The sequence below is a fragment of the Nothobranchius furzeri genome, chromosome 4, assembly GCF_043380555.1.
Source record: "Nothobranchius furzeri strain GRZ-AD chromosome 4, NfurGRZ-RIMD1, whole genome shotgun sequence".
Taxonomy (NCBI): domain Eukaryota; kingdom Metazoa; phylum Chordata; class Actinopteri; order Cyprinodontiformes; family Nothobranchiidae; genus Nothobranchius; species Nothobranchius furzeri.
In genome coordinates, this window is record NC_091744.1 from 14,594,993 (window position 1) to 14,614,144 (window position 19,152).

At 39.6% G+C, this 19,152-nt stretch overlaps 1 protein-coding gene across 2 annotated transcripts; it reads left to right on the forward strand.

Moving 5' to 3' along the window:
* Positions 1-65: 65 nt before the first annotated feature.
* On the forward strand, positions 66-12,589 carry gaa2 (alpha glucosidase 2). Of its 2 annotated transcripts, XR_008563846.2 has the most exons (22): positions 66-438; positions 894-998; positions 1,089-1,664; positions 1,793-1,938; positions 2,103-2,268; positions 2,377-2,473; positions 2,748-2,867; positions 3,033-3,151; positions 3,392-3,523; positions 3,602-3,712; positions 3,908-4,021; positions 4,101-4,185; positions 4,274-4,391; positions 4,491-4,624; positions 6,618-6,769; positions 7,349-7,497; positions 7,566-7,707; positions 7,776-7,874; positions 8,146-8,310; positions 8,482-8,628; positions 9,455-9,606; positions 11,172-12,589. XR_008563846.2 is itself a non-coding variant. In XM_015964934.2 (21 exons), exons 2-21 carry the CDS (start codon positions 909-911, stop codon positions 11,232-11,234), a joined length of 2,925 nt encoding a protein of 974 aa, XP_015820420.1. In that variant the 5' UTR covers positions 66-438; positions 894-908; the 3' UTR covers positions 11,235-12,589. The 2 variants fall into 2 exon arrangements, 1 of the variants encoding a protein (XP_015820420.1); XM_015964934.2 differs by lacking the exon at positions 9,455-9,606.
* Positions 12,590-19,152: the final 6,563 nt, after the last annotated feature.

Genomic DNA, 19,152 nt, shown 5'->3' on the forward strand with positions numbered 1-19,152 from the left:
ATGATTACAAAAACGACACACAACTGAGATGTATACTTTTTGAATATGTTATTTTACACTGGGCATTTGAATAAGTGATTGAAAGCGAACAAAAATAAACTGCTGTGGCATCCTTTCAATAAAGTGATTATACAAAAGTAAAATAAACGTCATAACCATAGTTGTATAAATTTAAATGTTCGTGTGAGTTTATGGCGTTCTAATTTACTAAAGTTTGTCCGGTGATATTGATACATTCAATTGTCTATGATGGGTGACCCTTAAAACGGAAGTTAAGTTAATTTCGAGGCGTCTTGAACGCAACATATTCATAAACAACACGCTCGTGCAAGATGCTCACAACATCAAGCTAACAAAACACTTAGGTACCCTGGCATTTGTTTGGAGGAGAAGTTGCCCTGCTGTATTTTTGTGTCTGCGAAACTCCGAGAAAATCAGGTAAGATTCCTACGACAGGAATATTTCCTTTAGCCAAAGCAAAGAGGTTACTTAAATATTAGCAAAAATAAGCTAACGCTACTTTAACCATTTTGCTACATTCGTGAACTTGTTTCCGTATATTCAGCGTCTCTTGATTGTCTATCTGTATTGAAAAGTGAACAATGCTAAGCTTCAAAACTAAAAAATACTAGGCCTTTAAATTTGTCTGCGCAGTTTTTTAACCTTGTAAAACTACCAACCCTTGCTAAACGTTATGTTTTTATAAATAAACTGTTAAATCTGACGATATGTGGAAATCTAGTGAACGTATCCTACTGTCGTAATGGTTTTAAAAACGTCAACATTGTTATGTTATTAATGCATAATTTGTGCACATTTATGGTCAGTGGGTTGTACTTTGCTCAATGTGACCAAACTGAATTGTGTTTTTTTGTCTTTATTACTTTTGACAGAACCAAAGTGACACAATGGTTTCATACAAGAAGCTGAACCCGGAAGATGTTCGGTTTTCCAGCTCAGTTTTATCAGAAGATGCTCGTCCAGTTCAACAAGACAAAGTGAATTCATATCTTGTCTTATTTGCTGTAGAAGTTGATGAATTAATTTTCTCTGACACTCATTATTTAATTTCCACATTGTGTTTCAAGGTTTCAGATCCAGACCGTGTTTCCTTGCTCCCTCATAGACCATCATGCTCCATCACCACGAGTGTTGTGGTTATTGGCTGCATTCTGATGCTCCTTGGTGTAGGCTGGGTGTTGTACACCATGTACTGGCTACACAGTCCATCCAGCCAACATTCATATGGACCACTGCCGCCAGCTCCGGGGAAAGCATCAGGATCCAGATTACGAGCAGAAGTAAACAGAATTCCATCCTCCTCTCACAAAGAGGCCTGCAATGTAATCTCAGAGCCGTGGAGGTTTGATTGTTACCCTGAAAGAGGTGTTGTTGTGACGCAAGAGTTGTGTGAAGCAAGAAACTGTTGCTTTATCCCTACATCCAGTGCTTCTACTTCTGCTCCCAGCCAGTCAAGGAAAAATGGTATTCCTTGGTGTTTCTATCCTCTGGATTTTCCCTCTTACTCACTGGTGTCTCTAAATGAGACATCAATGGGTGTAAAAGGTACACTTGTAAAGGGAGGGACGACTTACTACCCTGGAGACATTCTCACTGTTGAGATGGAGATATGCCATGAAACAGACACAAGACTGCATGTCAGAGTGAGTAGAGGAACTCATTAGGTCATAATAATTTCTACATTTTCAAATGTCCCTCTTAAACCTTCTCAAATCTGACAGAGCATGTCTGTCACCCAGCACATAATCATCTCAAACTTTTCTTGATATAGATCACAGACCCCTCCAGTTCACGGTATGAGGTTCCCATCTCGGTGCCCGCCGCTGCTAAGAAGGCAGAAAACCCAGAGTACCTCGTGGAGCTCACAAAGCAGCCATTTGGTCTCATAGTGAGGAGGAGATCCACCGGAGCCGTGCTGTGAGTCTGAAACATCTCATGAGACTTTGTCAAAGTCATACTACAGAAATTTTTCAGTAGTTTGGTTTATTTAAGGTAGAAATGATCAAATGACCTTTTTAGCCACACAATTTAAAAAACGAGCCAATATTATATAAATAAATAATTTCTTGTTTGGCTGTTAGTCTGAATACCACAGTGGCTCCTCTCTTCTACACGGACCAGTTCCTTCAGTTTTCCACCTCTCTGGCATCTCCATACATTTATGGCTTGGGTGAACACCGCTCCACCTTTTTGCACGATGTCCGCTGGAACACGCTCACCATGTGGGCTAGAGATGTTCCTCCCATGGTAAACGTAGCTTTTTTTGGCTGACATTTATTCCACAGACCTCTTTTGTCCACATGGTGTAATAAAAGCAAAACTAATGTAACTCTTGTGTTTCTGTCTGGCGTGTAGGAGCAGACAAACCTGTACGGAGTCCATCCATTTTATCTGACTATGGAGGCGGGAGGGACTGCTCACGGCTTCTTCCTGCTCAACAGTAATGCAATGGGTCAGTCAACCTGGGTTGTGTGCTTAGATAAACCAATCAGTGCTGCAGAAAATAAACAGCGGATGGAAAATCTGGATGTTTTTGTGCTTGTTCTGATGGAAGCAACTGATTAAAATGATAGAGCTATGTTTCTTTTAGATCATCATCACCAGCCTCAAACTAGATTTCAATCATAAAGTCACATTATCAATATTGAGCACAGACTTTGACACGGATATGTCTGTTTTTCCACCAGCATTCCTGTTGTTTTAACCTGCATTATTCCTTTTTTCAGACGTGGTCCTCCAGCCCGCCCCAGCCCTTACTTGGAGAACTATTGGTGGAATCCTTGACTTCTACGTGTTCCTGGGTCCTGATCCTGGGTCAGTGGTTGAGCAGTATGTGGACGTCATAGGTCAGTAATCGTGTGCAGAGTTAACTTGCAGCTGTAAGACTAATAATACCGTTTAAGCTGAAGAAGAAAATAAATGATATGTAACTTTTTCAAAAGTGTTAATTTACAATTTTAAAACTAAGGAATGTTGTGAAATCCACTTAAGATATTAATTTCCTCTTCCAGGACGCCCAGCCATGCCCATCTACTGGGCTTTAGGATACCACCTCTGTCGCTGGGGATACAACTCCAGTGATTCCACCTGGGAAGTTGTCAAGAGCCTGAGGAATTATGGGATACCCCATGTAGTTTTTTTCATCTTCTACATGAGTCTGTTTTGTGTTTTTGATGTTTATTTTACTTTAAACCAAATTGAATTACAAGCACATCCTGTTTAAAATAACAAGAGAAATCTTGAACACAATTTTTTATCAATTTATTTGTTGATGACTGATGTGATGATTCCTTTTTTTAATTCTTTTTCTTTCCTTTTTTGTGGAGTGCAGCATAATTTTGTGATGATCTCTACATCTGCCTGGTTTTAGGACACCCAGTGGAACGACATCGACTACATGGACCAGTTCAAGGACTTCACTTTTGACCCAACAAACTTTGACTCTCTCCCTGACCTCGTCAGGGATCTGCATGCTCACAACCAGACTTATGTTATAATGCTGGTACATAAACATTTGTGTTTTCTGTTATATGTTCACTATTGAGATTGATCTGCTTGTCTGACTCTTTTCTGTGTGCAGGACCCAGCTATCAGCAGCACGCAACCCAAGGGCTCATACTGGCCGTTCGATGAGGGACTGAAGAGAGGAGTTTTCATGAAAGATGCTGAGGGGAAACCACTTATTGGAAAGGTGAGACGAGAATCGGGTGTAAAAGTTTCTCCTGTGAGGTTAAATCAAACCCTGATTGCACGCTCACTCTGTTTCCTGTTATAATTTCAGCTTCAGCCAAATGTTTTTAGCTAAAAAGGCTGTTCTGTCACTAGTAGGAACGTAACAAAAATATTAAGCATACTTTTAAAACCCTTTTATTTTTATGTTCTTCAGGTGTGGCCTGGTCAGACAGCTTTCCCTGACTTTTCTGATGAAGTCACACATGAATGGTGGTTTGACAACTTGCGCAAATTCCATGAGAAAGTCCCTTTTGATGGATTGTGGATTGTAAGGGGGAAATCAACATTACTTGAGTTCAAAGAGTTTATTTTAAAACACTCCCTGACGATGTTTCATTTTGTTTTAGGACATGAACGAGCCCTCAAACTTTGTGGACGGATCAATGAACGGCTGTCCGACAAATAGTCTTGAAAACCCTCCTTACACCCCAGGTTCAACACTTTAACCACTACCAGCACATCTCAAGCAGCTGTGTACAATCAGTACATCTGATTACTGTAATGTTTGTTTTGTTTTCAGGTGTTTTAGGAGGTTTTCTGAGGTCTAAAACTGTGTGTGCCTCAGTGCAGCAGAAACAGTCCACACATTATAATCTTCACAGTCTCTACGGACTCATGGAAGCTAAAGCCTCTGCAAGGTACAGACTTTTTTAATCCTCATTCCAGAAAGTTATTTAAATCATTTTAAAAAATATTTTTTTCTGCCTTCTGTTCCTCTCTGCTTTTTTTTGGTTCAGTGCTCTGAAGCGGATTTTGTCAAAGCGACCTTTTGTGATCTCCCGCTCCTCCTTCCCCAGTCAGGGTTTGTACTCTGGTCACTGGCTGGGAGACAACAGGAGCCAGTGGAAGGACCTTTACACTTCTATCACAGGTTAAAGGCGAAACAAATGAAACACAAAGAAAATCAAATTAAGTAAAAGCATCCTAACTGTACTGATTTTATTAGATAACACTAAACATTTCCTGCTTCTCCCTCCTACTGTTTGAAAGAAGAATTACAACTGTCGTAAACAACCTTTCTGCAGCCTGCTGTAGGTAGCGCTAACAACAAGCTAACACTAGCATCAGCCAACTAATACACAAATAAATCACAAAGTCAAAAGATCCACACTGTTGAACAAAAAATATTATTACAAGTTCAGTAGCAACAAAGCCAGGTCACCATCAGTCTGTGATTTTGTAGCCTCCTTTAGCTCCCTCAGACTAGATTAGGCCACGCTGATATTCACTCTTTGTTTAGACTCCGAAGACATTACGCTCTTACTTTTCCCTCCAGGCTCTGCCATGATGCCAGTAAAAAGCTAACTTCTTCTTTCTCTTCTTCTTATTTTAATTGATGGTCAGCAAACTGAAAAATCTAACTGTTAGCCTTTATATTAGCTACCAAGACTGTAAACTTCTAACAGTCGTTAAGCAGGTAAAAAGCTCCCCCACCTACCAATCCTACGAAGCTGTAAAAGTCGCTGTCTGTATTTTCTTTTATCTGATGGCACCATCTAGCGGCTGACAAGTGTGTCACATCATGACCTACTTTCATTTTCATATTAACGGCCTAAAGTGCCTCTTGTAGCATCCCCGGTTGAAAAGATGGTCTCTCAAACTGATGGTTCACAATCCTTTTATTAAATAGCCGTGCATGTGAACACACCGTAAGAGCTACAACATACAGAATAAAAGACTATTAGTAAATCAAACAGTGTGTTACTTTTAACCCTTTTGACTTATTTATTAATCACAAATTAATTCTCTTTACCTTTCATAACAAATAACACTGAAACTTGTCAATTATTGCATATAACAGTGAAATCGTTGCATTGCTGCCTAGACATGACAAGATACGTTTAGCATCCTCTAGCGGGTAAAAAACAGCCTTTATGCTTAGCAGCGGACAGCAGCTACATGCTCTGTATAACAACAAAGTGCATATCTACAGGACAAACTTTGTTACAAACCTTGTTCCCTCATCAACCAGGTGCTAAGAAACTGCTTTCAACTCAGTATTGCACCTTAATAGCCGTTCTTTTTCCCATTCCCGTCCATTAACCATGGAGCACACCTTCTCTCTGTGCATTAGATCTCGCGCTTCGGCTATATAGTTTACGCCACTTGATTTACGGCACCTTGTCGCTCTGTGACTTTCAAAGTAAGAGCATCCGCTCCAACAATATAACAGTCGCTCTTAACTTTACCAACTACTTTACAGAATATTAACGTGGTCATTTACACCTCTCATTCATGAATGTGTTCTTCTAGTCAACCAAACAGAGCTAAAATACATTGTTTTACTGTTATTGTGCTCATGTTATGTTGTGTATTCATATATTTGTGTTTTAAAGACTTACTTGTCCATGAGAGGGATGCAGGTTAGCGACCAATTGAGGTGCGTCCTTAAACGCGCCAGCATGCTGTGATCGACATCTGTATGTTAGCGGTAGTCTAACGCTATTGGTTAGTGCTGACCGGCGCTCAGTTCACCCTATGAGACATGGGGCGGGCTTAGCAAAAAGAAAAAATGTATTTCCTACATTGTATCACAGTACATGATAAGACCATTACTTTTATGTATTTCTAAATAATCATACATAATTCCTGAAAGGAGAAAACACCAGGCAGCAGCTTTAAGTGCTGGTCCTGATCAGCAGAGGGCTTTCCAGTGTGAAGTTGGTAAAGTTTGTACCTAAACAGTCACTGAAACCCACTTTTAAATGAAAAGCCTAAAGTGTAAACAACTTAGTGTTACTTCAACATTAAATATTAACTTGCTTGCATTCTACGGCTTTTCCACTTGATGTCACTGAATCCACCTTTTTTTTATTCTTTTTATTTTACCAATCATGAATTTCTCACTTGTTTCTTGGTCTCAGGTATTTTGACCTTTAACCTATTTGGCATCCCGTTGGTGGGAGCAGATATCTGCGGCTTCAGTGAGGAACCGCAGGAGGAGCTGTGTGTCCGTTGGACCCAACTGGGAGCGTTCTATCCCTTCACTCGAAACCACAACACTGTTGGCATGAAGGTGAACTGATTACTAACATCTGCTCTCTGACAGATCAGAGCTAATAATGCACTTTTCTAATTTTATAATTAGATCTGCTAAATTTACATGTTTATTACTGGTTATTAAACACCTTGTATTGACGGACATTCAGATTTACAGAAAAGGAATAATAAAAGGGATGTTTTCATTAAGCCAGAGGCTACATGACACTTTTCTTAAGGATTTAATATGAAAGAAATATCCATCCATCCATTGTCTGAACCCGCTTTGTCCACGTAGGGTCAGGGGGCCAGTCCATCGCATGGCAGCACAGAGACACACAGGAAAAACTATCATGCACACATACACTCACAGTCACACACTCACAGTCACACACACACACACACACACACACACACACACACACACACACACACACACACACACACACTTACACCTAAGGACAATTTAGACAGAACAATCAACCTAACAGTCATGTTTTTGGACTGTGGGAGGAAGCTGGAGTACCCGGAGAGAACCATGAAAGAAATATTTTGTCTTCATTCTTTAAAAGTTTTCTGGATTATTATTATTTTTTTCAACAACTGGACCTTACAGCCTCAGGACCCAACAGCTTTCAGCCCTCTGGCCCGTGAAGCCATGAAACAAGCTCTGCTGCTCAGATACTCCCTCTTCCCGTTCCTCTACACCCTGTTTCATCACGCGCACCTACACGGACACACCGTTGCACGTCCACTGATGTTTGAGTGAGTAGAATGTTTATCATATGTGGATAGGTTAAAGGCGTTTTGACTTGATTTTGCTTCACTACCAGGTTTCCAGGAGATGTGAAAACCTACGGGATCGACAAACAGTTCCTGTGGGGAAGGAGCTTATTAGTGACTCCAGTGTTGGAGCCCGGGGTGGACTTTGTGGGAGGTTACTTCCCACCAGGTCTGTGGTTCGACTACTTCACGGTAAGACTTGACATCAACAAAATGAAAAAAAGCTTTAACAGTGTTGACATATTGTTTTTCCACCTCAGGGGGATTCTGTTCGCAGCAAAGGTGAAGAACTACGACTGGACGCGCCGCTAGATAAGATCAACCTGCATTTGCGTGAAGGTTCTATCACACCAACTCAGGTGATTTAAATGTTCTATCATTGTTTTATTTTTCACCTTTATACCCCCCCCACACACCATGTGATTAAATGCATCCTCAGACACTAGTAACAATAATATATAAACATCGCAATCATTTTGTTTGTTAATAAACTTCATGTCCTGTTTTGCTAAAATGACAGCAAATGATCTGAGCTGCTTGATATCTCCTTTGTGGTATTTAAACTTCTTATTTGTATCAATTTGAGCTTTTTAGAAGTTCATTTCTATATTTTCTGTTTTGTGTGAATAGGCGCCCAACCTGACCTTGTGGATAAGCAGCGGTCAGCCTCTTCATCTGGTCTCAGCTCTGTCTGATGATGGTTCAGCTTCTGGAGATCTGTTCTGGGATGACGGAGAGAGCCTGGACACCTACGAGACCAACCAGTACACCTACATCGTCTTCAGCGTCTCTCAGGTTCTCAGTAGGATTTCTCAAAAAACTTGTTTTGATTTGTTTGTTGATGTGTTAGAATTTTTAAAACTTCTTAGGATTTAGTCTGACGCTGATGTTTTCTTTTCAGTTAACTTACCTTCAGAATCCTCTGTGTTTAGTTTCACACTAGAACGTGTTTTATTGTATTTTCAGAAAGCGATGACCTCCCAGGTGCTCCATAGCAGCCAGGAGGCCTCATTCTTGTCTGTGGACTCGACGTCTTTCTACGGTGTCCCCGAGAAGCCGAGCAGAGTGCTGGTGAACACCCGTGAAGTCCCATTCACCTACAGAGACAACCAGGTGAAGATGCGTTTCATGTTACAGGTGCATTAAAGGTGTGGAACACTCATTTAATCAATACATTTGCGGTGGTCTCTAGTAGGAATTAATGCCTTGTAAGTCATACTCTGGGGAAAAAAGCTCCAGTACACCAGTTTAACTCAACATCAGAGGAGAGCTTCAGACGGTAGGATTTGGAGTCTTATTTCCTGTTATTTGGACATCTCGCCTTGGATTTGATAACAGCAATGCAACTCTACCACTGACTCAATTTACTTTGCAACATTGATGATTTATCTCCACAAACAACACAAGCCTGGAGGAGATCTGCTGTGTGGTGGAGGTGCTAATGCTAAAGGTTAGCATCTAGCTGAGACGTTCTCTGCTGTTTCCAGGATGCTAAACCAATAACAGCTTTTCCCGTCACGAGTAAGTCGCCATAATTTGAGTCTGGATATGAAGCAAAAGAGTAAGTAACAAAACTGCAGTTCCACCCTCATCCACTAGGGGCTGGTGTCAGAAGCGAGCAAATCCTCATTGACTCCCATGTTAAAAATACCAATTTCACAGCAGAAATAAACATGTTTACAGCCTGGTACCAAAACATGTTTTTGGTTTAAATGATCTAGTTTACACTCATGACAACTCTGAGGGGGGTGAATTTTTTTCTCACTCTTCTGTTTAAGTGTATTAAAAGCCTAAAATTTTGTATAATTAATGAGCATCAGACCCACGTGACCACAGAGCTAGCTCCGGCGAAAGGCCTCAGTAGAGCCTCGGCCTCGCCTGAAAATTGTTCTGTCATTTCAATCTCTCAGCTAAAGCCTGTTTCATGCTTCTCCATCAGCTCCGCAAGGGACAGACACGCACGGATTGATGGAAGCGTTTTGCCCTCATACTTCTCCGTCTCCTGGAGAGTGTTGCAAAGCAATTGCCCGGCAGGACAACAGAGGGTGTAGCGCTGTTCTGTGGTATCCTGTCATGTATCGGTCCAAGATGGTGTGTTTATATTGTGTTTTTTGTGTATATAAGAGACTTTTTAACACGGACAAATTTGTCTCTCATTCTCCCACCTCTTCATGCGTTCCCCGCCTCTAAACCCACGTTTCCTGTCATTTCCGTCCAGAAATAAAACGCTTGCTGCGCATCTTTTCACTCCTCCAGTCACGGGGAATTAAACGTTCATATTTTTAGAGTTTTTTCACGAGGTATTTTTCAAGCTTCTCCGTGTCTGCCGCTAGTTATCCTCGGCTCTCTTTATGTTTTTGAGGGCGCAATGGCGGCGGCGTAGACGACAGCGGCGTCCTGACCAATCACAAGCTTGCGTTGTCCGTCTCAACTGACGGATGTTTAGAAAAGAGAGCTCGACTCCGTCCGTCCTTGCGGAGCTCTCCAGCAGGCACGCAAGGACGGATAATGGCGTTGTGTGTCTCCGCACTGACGCAGACGGAGAAGCATGAATCAGGCTTTAGACCATTAGTTGTAGCGTTTGTGTATTCTTTTTTGGATATTATTTGTGCAATTGTTAGACAAAATGACTTGCTGTGGCATTAATTGCACTAATAGAGCGTCCAAGGAGTCTCCACTTCATTTTTTTCTGTAAGTAAAATTATATTCATGAATTTTAGGTTACTGCTGAGCTTAGATTTTAACATGTACTGTTTAACCATGAAATTTAAATGTAATAGGGTAAAACCCAGTGCATTTAACATAATGCTGCACTTTAGAAAATGGGTTGAAATATAACATGTTGGTGGAGCTGGGTTCCTGCTATTGGTATGGTCTCCCTCACCCCAGCGGCAGCTCTGTGCATCTCTGACTGCAGCTGCACCTGTCTGCTGCGCGCGCTGCCGGCTTGTGGAGCTCTCAGGAAACCTCTGTGTTCCACCCGGTTCTCCCCAGCGGTCAGCCCGGCGTAGCTCTGACTTAGAAGCCCCGGTGTTGTGCACAGTTAACTCCGGTTGTAGCTAGGTAGCTACCTCCGTTAGCTTAGCTCCCACCTCCGCGTTAGCTTTGGGTTAGCTTGTAGCTACATTGCTTCAGTTTGACGGGTGTCATCATTTGATCCCAGCCTTACAGCCCCACCCTCAGCTCCACCTCTTTCCCCTTTTATGGAATTGTCTGGGCTTGACGGAACCTGTTGACTCGGTCAAAATGGCGGTGGTGGCCACGTCCCATTTGGCACAAAAACTTATAATTGGAGCCTGTGGACATGAATTGTCCAGTATTTATGTCGATGGTCACGAGCCAAGATGTGGGAGTCCATGAATGTTAAGTGACAGTGTGAGGTAGATCTGTCAGGCTCTGAAAAAGCTGTTTTTTCAGTGTTCCACACCTTAAGAAACATTTTTCACACAGAAATGATAATATTCTGTGATTTAAAAAAATTATTTATAATTTTTTTTATTTGTAAAAGAGCATCTAATAATCCTTCAAAGCAGCACTTGTGGTAACTCCAAACCTAAATCAACTCTAGGGTGGTTTAAAGGCTTGTCGCTTCCAGATAAAGATTAGATCTGATATTAAATATTTTATCTGACATTGTTGCTTTTTCCTCTCTGCAGGTATTGACCGTCACAGGTCTGGGTCTCAGCCTCGCTCAGAACTTCACCATCAGCTGGATGTAATTTTATTTAATGTTGTAGTAACATGCTGACACACACAGGTGGCGCCACGTGAGCATTTGTGCAAAACACTGGTAGATTTTAAGTGATTGTGACACTTCTTAGCTGATTTCCACCCTCAGAGACCATTGTTGCACTTTGCTGTCTGGTTGAAATCAGCTCAACAAGCTCAAGAGGAAAAACCACTGGAGGTCAAACATAACAAGCCTATCTTTAGTATGATAGATTGGAGTTTTAGACTTTTTAAAACTCTGGATCAACTATTAAAATGCCGCTATAGGTGTCACTGTCCTTGATTTGAACTGGTTTTTGTTTCCAATCATGTCTGAAATCAAAGCCAAAACTAAATGTTATTGTTGGAAGTGAAAGTGGAGGTATTTAGCAGCACGCTGGGTCATGTTTGAGTTGACGCTTTACATCTTTAAAGAGCAAGTCACCCCCTACCAGAGTATTACTCCACCCCCATTTCGTTTGAAAAATGCAACAAATGCTGTTGCTTGGCAGACCGAGGGGGCAGAGTCACTAACAAATACACAAATACAGGCTCACAATGGCACTGTGACATCATAATGTACCAGCTAACATCATAGCATACCTCTTAGCCAATAGCGGTGGCAGATTTAAATTCAAATACAGTGCAGAATTATTCCCTGACGACAGTGCAACACTGCCATTTTAGGCAGAATATTTAAATTTTAACTAAGATGCACTGAAATGCCAAATTATTGAATACACCCATCTGCAGCACAAGTAGACACTCGTTTATATAGTTTATCAGCAGAAAAAGGTTGATTTGGGGGTGACTTGCTCTTTAGGGATTCTGCTCACCTAAACTCTGCATAATTACCACATAGGAATTTTATTGTCTTCCATGACAAAATTTTTAAAAGCTCATCAACAGAAAGATAATGTGCAATTAACAATAAATGTGACAAATCTGAATGTAGCTCCTGAGTTTGAGTTGTTTACGTTTTATTTGCCGCTGCGGTATTTCTGAGGGGCCTTATGAATGTGTCGTTGCACATCTAACTTGCGAGCTTTAATTATTCAGCTTCGTGGTCATCATTCTGTTTAATTTCTGTTTCTGCAACTTTCCTTAGGAAAAACCACTTATTATTTATTGTTTGTAGAGGTTTCAAAATCTGCAGTATTAGTTCATCTTTGCATCGTCGCTCAGAGGTTTGCTTTCACGGTTCTGTTTGTTTGAAGTCGTGTCTGTTATTAGGATGTTTTTAAATGTTGGTGTAATAGAATATAAATGTAATTTTTGCTGATGATTTGAGTTTACCAAAATATTCAATTTTAATTCTGCTGTGTTTGATCAACTGATTTATAATAAAAGTATTTTAATTATTCCAGCAGTATTTCTGACATTCTTTTCCCTCAGAGCACAAGATCATCTGGAATATTCTTGACATTTTTCCATTCCCAAATATGGGTTTAGTGTTAGTGTCACTGTTATCAGGAATGTTCTCTCTCTCTCTCTCTCTCTCTCTCTCTCTCTCTCTCTCTCTCTCTCTCTCTCTCTCTCTCTCTCTCTCTCTCTCTCTCTCTCTCTCTCTCTTTTTCTCTTTCTCTTTCTCTCTCTCTCTCTCTCTCGCCCCTAGTTTAAATTCCTATGTCCTGTCAACCTCAAAGAAAGCTGTTAACTTTTCTGTCTCCCTTTCCTTTGTTCTGTGTTGCCTTTTTGGTCTCAGGAGTTTTGGGGTGAAGAGAAAAGCCTCAGGATGCTTCCAGGAGGTGAAAAGTCTTGTCTTGTTTTCCTCCTCTGAAGACAAACTTTTGGTAAATTGCCGGACTGATAACCTGGACCTGCAGCAGACATGTTTTTATTGGCTGTGTCCTGTGTGTGAACGTTCTCAGGATAACAGCTTCCAGATGGAGGTTTGGAGAGGGCACATACATCACTCAGTGAGGGGGAAGGAGAGAGAGAAGGGGAGAGCTGAGGGGGTCTGTCAAAAGCATTGTGCTCTGCTGACGAGAACATTTCCTGTCTGGATTTGGGAGGATTAAGTGTGTGTGTGTGTGTGTGTGTGTGTGTGTGTGTGTGTGTTTGGGGGGATGTTTGTTAAGTCAGCATGTGGAAAGAAGCGCAAACTGCTGGACGTTTTAGGAGATTCTTGGCGTGTTTGATGTGGCTGATCAGGCTTGTAATGTGCATGAAGGGACCTCATCTTCAAAAGGCCTAAAGCATTTCTGAAGAGCACATATAGTATCATTTCAGCTGGGTTTTATTAGGAGGTTGTGTATTGCTCTAAATGGAGTTATTAATTCAAAATAATGAAAAATGTCCGATCTGATTTTAAGAGCATTTATTCATTGTGACTGATTGTGTTTGGGCCACTGCTGAGTTCTGGGAGTCATAAAAAGCTAAAAGCAGCTTCCCTGTTCTGTTCACTCTCATTAAACTAATTCTATCTTCAGACACTTCTGCTCCAACACAATGAACCTTTTAAAGCTTTTCCTGTCTCCTGTTTTATTTTTGGTTAAACGACCATTTTAAACTTCAATTCACTCATGCAGACCATTTAGGATGAGATTTATACGCCGCTTAGCCAAAAATAGTCGTCAATGAAAAGGGTCACACTCGCTGGACTGCCTTTAGCTTTGATTACAGCACACATTTGCTGTGGCATTGTTTTGATAAGCTTCTGCAACGTCACCAGATTTATTTCCATCCAGTGTTGCATTCATGTCTCACCAAGATCTTGCATGATGATGGTAGAGTCTGACCGCTGCACAAAACCTTCTCCAGCACATCCCAAAGATTCTCAATGGGGTTAAGGTCTGGACTCTGCGGTGGCCAATCCATGTGTGAAAATGATGTCTCATGCTCCCTGAACCACTCTTTCACTATCTGAGCCCGATGGATCCTGGCATTGTCATCTTGGAATATGCCCGTGTCATCAGGGAAGATGGAATAACCTGGTCATTCAGTATATTCAGGTAGTCAGCTGACCTCATTCTTGGAGGACATTCTGTTGCTGAACCTAGACCCGACCACCTGCAGCAACTTCAGATCATAGCCCTGCCCCCACAGGATTGTACAGTAGGCTCTAGGCATGATGGGTGCATCACTTCATCTGCCTCTCTTCTTACCCTGATGCACCATCACTCTGGAACAGGGTTCATCTGGACTCATCAGACCAGTTTTTAATAACGCCTTGGGCAGTTCTTAACCCAGTTTTAGTCATTTCTAGAATCTCCTTAGATGTTTTCTCTGCTTGATGCTTGCCAATGATCTGACCTTTCTCAAACAGACTAACATCTTTTCCACGACCACCAGATGTGTCTTTTCAAATGGATGTTTAAGAAATGAGGAGCAACTCATTGCAGCAGTTGGGGTTAAATAACTTGTTGCAGCTGAAAGATAATCACCCATGCAGTAATTATCCAATAGGAGGCTCCTACCTATTAGCTCCGTTAAATCCAGGTGGCTGGGCAGCGTATAATAATTCAGTGAACAAACAAATTAATAATAGATCTGCACAACAACACTTCATTTGACTTGTTTAAATGAAATGTTGGTTTATTGGAACAAATGTCAACTTTAAGGGCATTATAATTAAATAAAATCACAGAAATCCTCATTACAGTTTAATATCTCTCTATTGTCTCAGTTCTCCAAAATAACAGAGAAAATATTTGTAAGCAGATTGGATAATTTCATTGAAAAAAATAATCTACTAAGTGAGCATCAGTATGGATTCAGAACAAAAAGATCAACGGCAATGGCAACAATTAGCATGGTAGAAGAAATAGCTAAAGCGATTAATACTAAAAATAATACAATAGGAATTTATTTAGATCTTAAGAAAGCCTTTGATACAATAGATCACAATATCCTGCTAACCAAATTATATAAATATGGCTAAGAGGAACAGCATATAACTGGTCAAAAAGCTACTTAACAGGAAGACAATAATTCACAGAAATCCAAAATGTAAAATCACCAGCAAAACAAGTGTACTGTGGGGTACCTCAAGGTTCTGTGTTAGGACCCAAGTTATTCACACTTTACAGAAATGACATCAATAAAGTAACCAATCAATTCAACTACATTCTCTTTGCAGATGATACCAATATGTATATCACAGGGAAAGATGGAACAACTATTGAATATGGTTGGAAGTGAACTAAAAATACTAAAGACCTGGTTTGACTGTGACAAATTATCATTAAATCTAAGTAAAACTAAATACATTATATTTGGAAAACAAAAACAAAACGATCTTCCTAAATTAATAATAAATGGGGTAGAAATAGAAAGAGTAAGTGAAATTAAATTCTTGGGTGTCACATTACACCAAAGGCTGAACTGGAAGCAGCACATAGAAAATGTTAAAACTAAGATGTCTAAAATTATTGCAGTGTTAAATAAATCTAAACATATTCTAAATGGAAAATCGTTATTACTCTTATACCAATCATTAGTACTTCCTCATATGATGTACTGTCTGGAGGTCTGGGGAAACACTTACAAATCTCACATAAAACCCATAGTTTTACTACAGAAAAGAGCAATAAGAGTAATTACCAACTCTGATTACCATGCACCAACGTACCCCCTGTTTATAAAACTAAAAATACTTACATTTACAGACCTGGTCAAACTACAAACAGCACAAGTACAAAATAAAATATTTCCAGATTGTATTTATAGAGATTGTATTCCGAGGATATTCCAGGTCAAAGAAACTCAGTATGAACTAGGGAGAAGGACAATTTGTCAGAGAGAAAGTAAGAACAAATGTTAGAAGTCAAATTATGGAATAACTTGGACACTGGAATCAGGGCATGTAAAACTCATTAAAAAAATGTACGTCAAGAAGATGATGTCATACTACCATAATGACATATGTGAGCTAGTGTATCTGATAGATGTGAATGAAAATGTAATGTTCTTGCACAAGTTGTAGTATTTAAATCTCTGTTTTGATCATTATCATACATTGACTTATTAAGATGACTAGTTTTGTATAGTTTTGTCTTTAGTTCTGGGTATTTTTCCTCTTGCTGAATTATGGTTGTTATTGCTCAATATATTTCAATTATTATTATAATTATTATTTTTATCTCACTCTCATTTTTATTATTACATTACTTTTATCTTATTATCATTTCTTTCTTTTTTTTTTTTGAGAAGTAATGTGACTGAGTAAATAGGGTAGGCATAAAAAGCAAGGCTTCAGCCTACACCTGTTTGGTTACTATAATTGAGATTCTGTATTACTGTGTTCTTTCTTTTCCTTTTAAATGACCAAAACAAATAAATAAAATAAAATAAATATGTCAAAAAATTGCAAGAATATTTGCAGTTACCAGCATTAAACCACAAAATAAAATTAATATTTACAACTCTATAAAGAAATCTTGCTGTAGAACTGATGGCCTGGTGCAGCAGGATCCATTTTAATGCCTCATCATCATCATCATCATCATCATGAACATACCTGCTGCACTGAATTGTGGGTGAGTGGTTTCCTCAGCAGGGAAACAGATGATTGCTCCAAATACGATCAGATTCCATCAAATATTTACATAGTTGTTTTATGCACAATGAATGTGTAAGTTAACTATAAGGTTTAACATTCTGCATGGTGGAGCGCAGCAGCGGTTATCACGTCATCTAATTGAAAGCCAGTTGCCGGTTTGAATCTCAGCCAGGGTCTTCTGTGCGAAGTTCCTGTTTCTGCAGCTGCTCTGGTTTTCTTCAACGATCCAGCAAGTCTAAACTATTCGCTCCTGAGCGTCTCTGTGTGATGGATAGGAGACCTGTTCAGCTTCTAATAATCCCAAACACAAATAGAAAGTATACAAATAAGTGTGTGATGGGAAAATTAATATCTGAATGCAAATGTTGACAAGTACTTCTCCATGCCAACAATCATACACATTCTTCTGCCATTAGCTAAACCTTCTAGCTTTTCCTTTCATGCTTATGTTCATTTATTCTTAATAATGAACACAAACTTCATGCATTCACATCGGCTCTACACAGAAGCAGAGTTCAGTTTAGATTTCCTGTCAATTTCAATGGAACGTCAGATTCCCATAATGCTTGGCAGCTTTTATTTTTTCCTGATGATCTATGTTGTCTCAGTTTAACTTGTCCTACCAAATATTTTCCATCTGGCAGATGGTCACGTTAAGTAAACTAACCAGTCATGACCATCTGTTGAGGAGAAATGGGATGATTCAACACATATGAGTGACTAATAGAAGCATGTCCAAAATTTAATCATTTGTATAGCTAATAGTTTCCTAACAGGTTTCACACAAAAACATGTTATAAACTGAGTATTTATCAATCTATGCACTATTTAAACACAATAAAATCCTTATATTTTAAGTACCAGCTTTATAGAACCAATAAATAAATAATAATAAAAAATTTTAAATATACGAAAACAAAAATGACACCCAAAAATATAAAATATTGAAATCAAATGAAAATGAAAATAGAATTATGAATGAACATGTTAATGGCCAAAGAAGGTAAACATGTTTTAAAAGCCTTGGTAGAGGTAGAACTGTTCTGCAGTTTGAGCATCATGACAAACAAAAATATGATGGAACATGGAACCTCAATAAGAGATTTGGCACTAGAATGAGATCAGAGGAGTTCAGATGGATCAGAACATTCAAAACTTTAAAAACTAAAATAAAGCAAAATCTGACATTCCTAAAGCATACAAAACTACTCCACCCACAACACTTGCAATGTTCGTAATGATCCACAACAGATGATTACGTCAGATAACAACGAGGATGTCCTAATACAGATGACTGTGATCTCATAGCCTCAATCAGCAGCAGTAACATCACCATTTTAATTTACATACAACATTAAAAAGAGAACTACATGTGATGGATGTGGAAGCAAACACATGTCAGCAGGTTTGAATCACTAAAACAATGTGTTGATGTCACCCTGCTGCCTTCATGAACAGAGCAGGTGTCAGGTGGCTCAGAGAACAGAAACCACCTCCCTTTCTTCAGTGCACCTAGCTGAACAGGACTGGACAAGCTGGCTAACTGAGCCACACCCAGGTAACTGTTTTAAGTTAGTCGCTGTCCTAAAAGAGCTGCATGTTTCTCACAATGGCTGGTGTGTATGCTGTAACACACAGGAATTGGTCAAATCTCCTTGCAGACTATTGTTCCAGAGATCTGAGTGATTAAATTACCAGTAAGAATCAGTATTATTTATGTATTTAACTGTTATTTAACCGGATGAGTTGACTGAGAAGCCATTCTCATTTACAACAACGATCTGGTCAAGAGACAGCTGCAACAAAGACATGCTTTGCACCAAAGAACAGACATATGAGATAAGATAAAAACAAAAAAGATAAAAATAAGATAAAAACAGTTAGACACAAAAGACATAAAGGTTTGTTCTTGCATACAGTATGTGCATGCAATCAAAACAGAGTTAAAGCAATCTTTAAGCACTCAGAAGCAGGCACAATGATCAGAAACTACTGATCGTAATGAATTGTTGAAGGTAAATACTGGGACGTAGGTTGGGAGCTTTAGTGATTTTTGCAGCTCATTCCAGTCTCTGAGAGCAGATGAGTGGCCAAAGGAGGTGTGAGCTTTGGCAATGTTAGTGCAAAAGGACTCATCTTTTAGGTCTTTGGCAGTGTGCAGTGTCCTGCCACTAGGGGGCAGTAAAAACATAAATTTCACTGTATTTTTACACCATATCGTCCCGACTGTCGCTAGTTTAAATGCACTAAATGCACTTTAAACCCGATTTTTATAGTTATATGTTACGAAGCCGCCAATGGTTTTCAACAACTGGATGTCATTTAATTCATTTTCCACAATGTTTTGATGGATATTTCCAAAGATTTATGGTAAAAAACTACACATTGTCTCTTTAAACACCAGATGGTTGTTTTCAAACATGTGA

Coding starts and splice junctions, on each gene's coding strand:
- gaa2 (XM_015964934.2), top strand. CDS start 909: ATGGTTTCATACAAGAAGCTGAACCCGGAAGATGTTCGGTTTTCCAGC. Junction 2,269..2,376: donor CTAGAGATGTTCCTCCCATG/GTAAACGTAGCT, acceptor TCTGGCGTGTAG/GAGCAGACAAACCTGTACGG. Junction 3,713..3,907: donor GGAAACCACTTATTGGAAAG/GTGAGACGAGAA, acceptor TATGTTCTTCAG/GTGTGGCCTGGTCAGACAGC.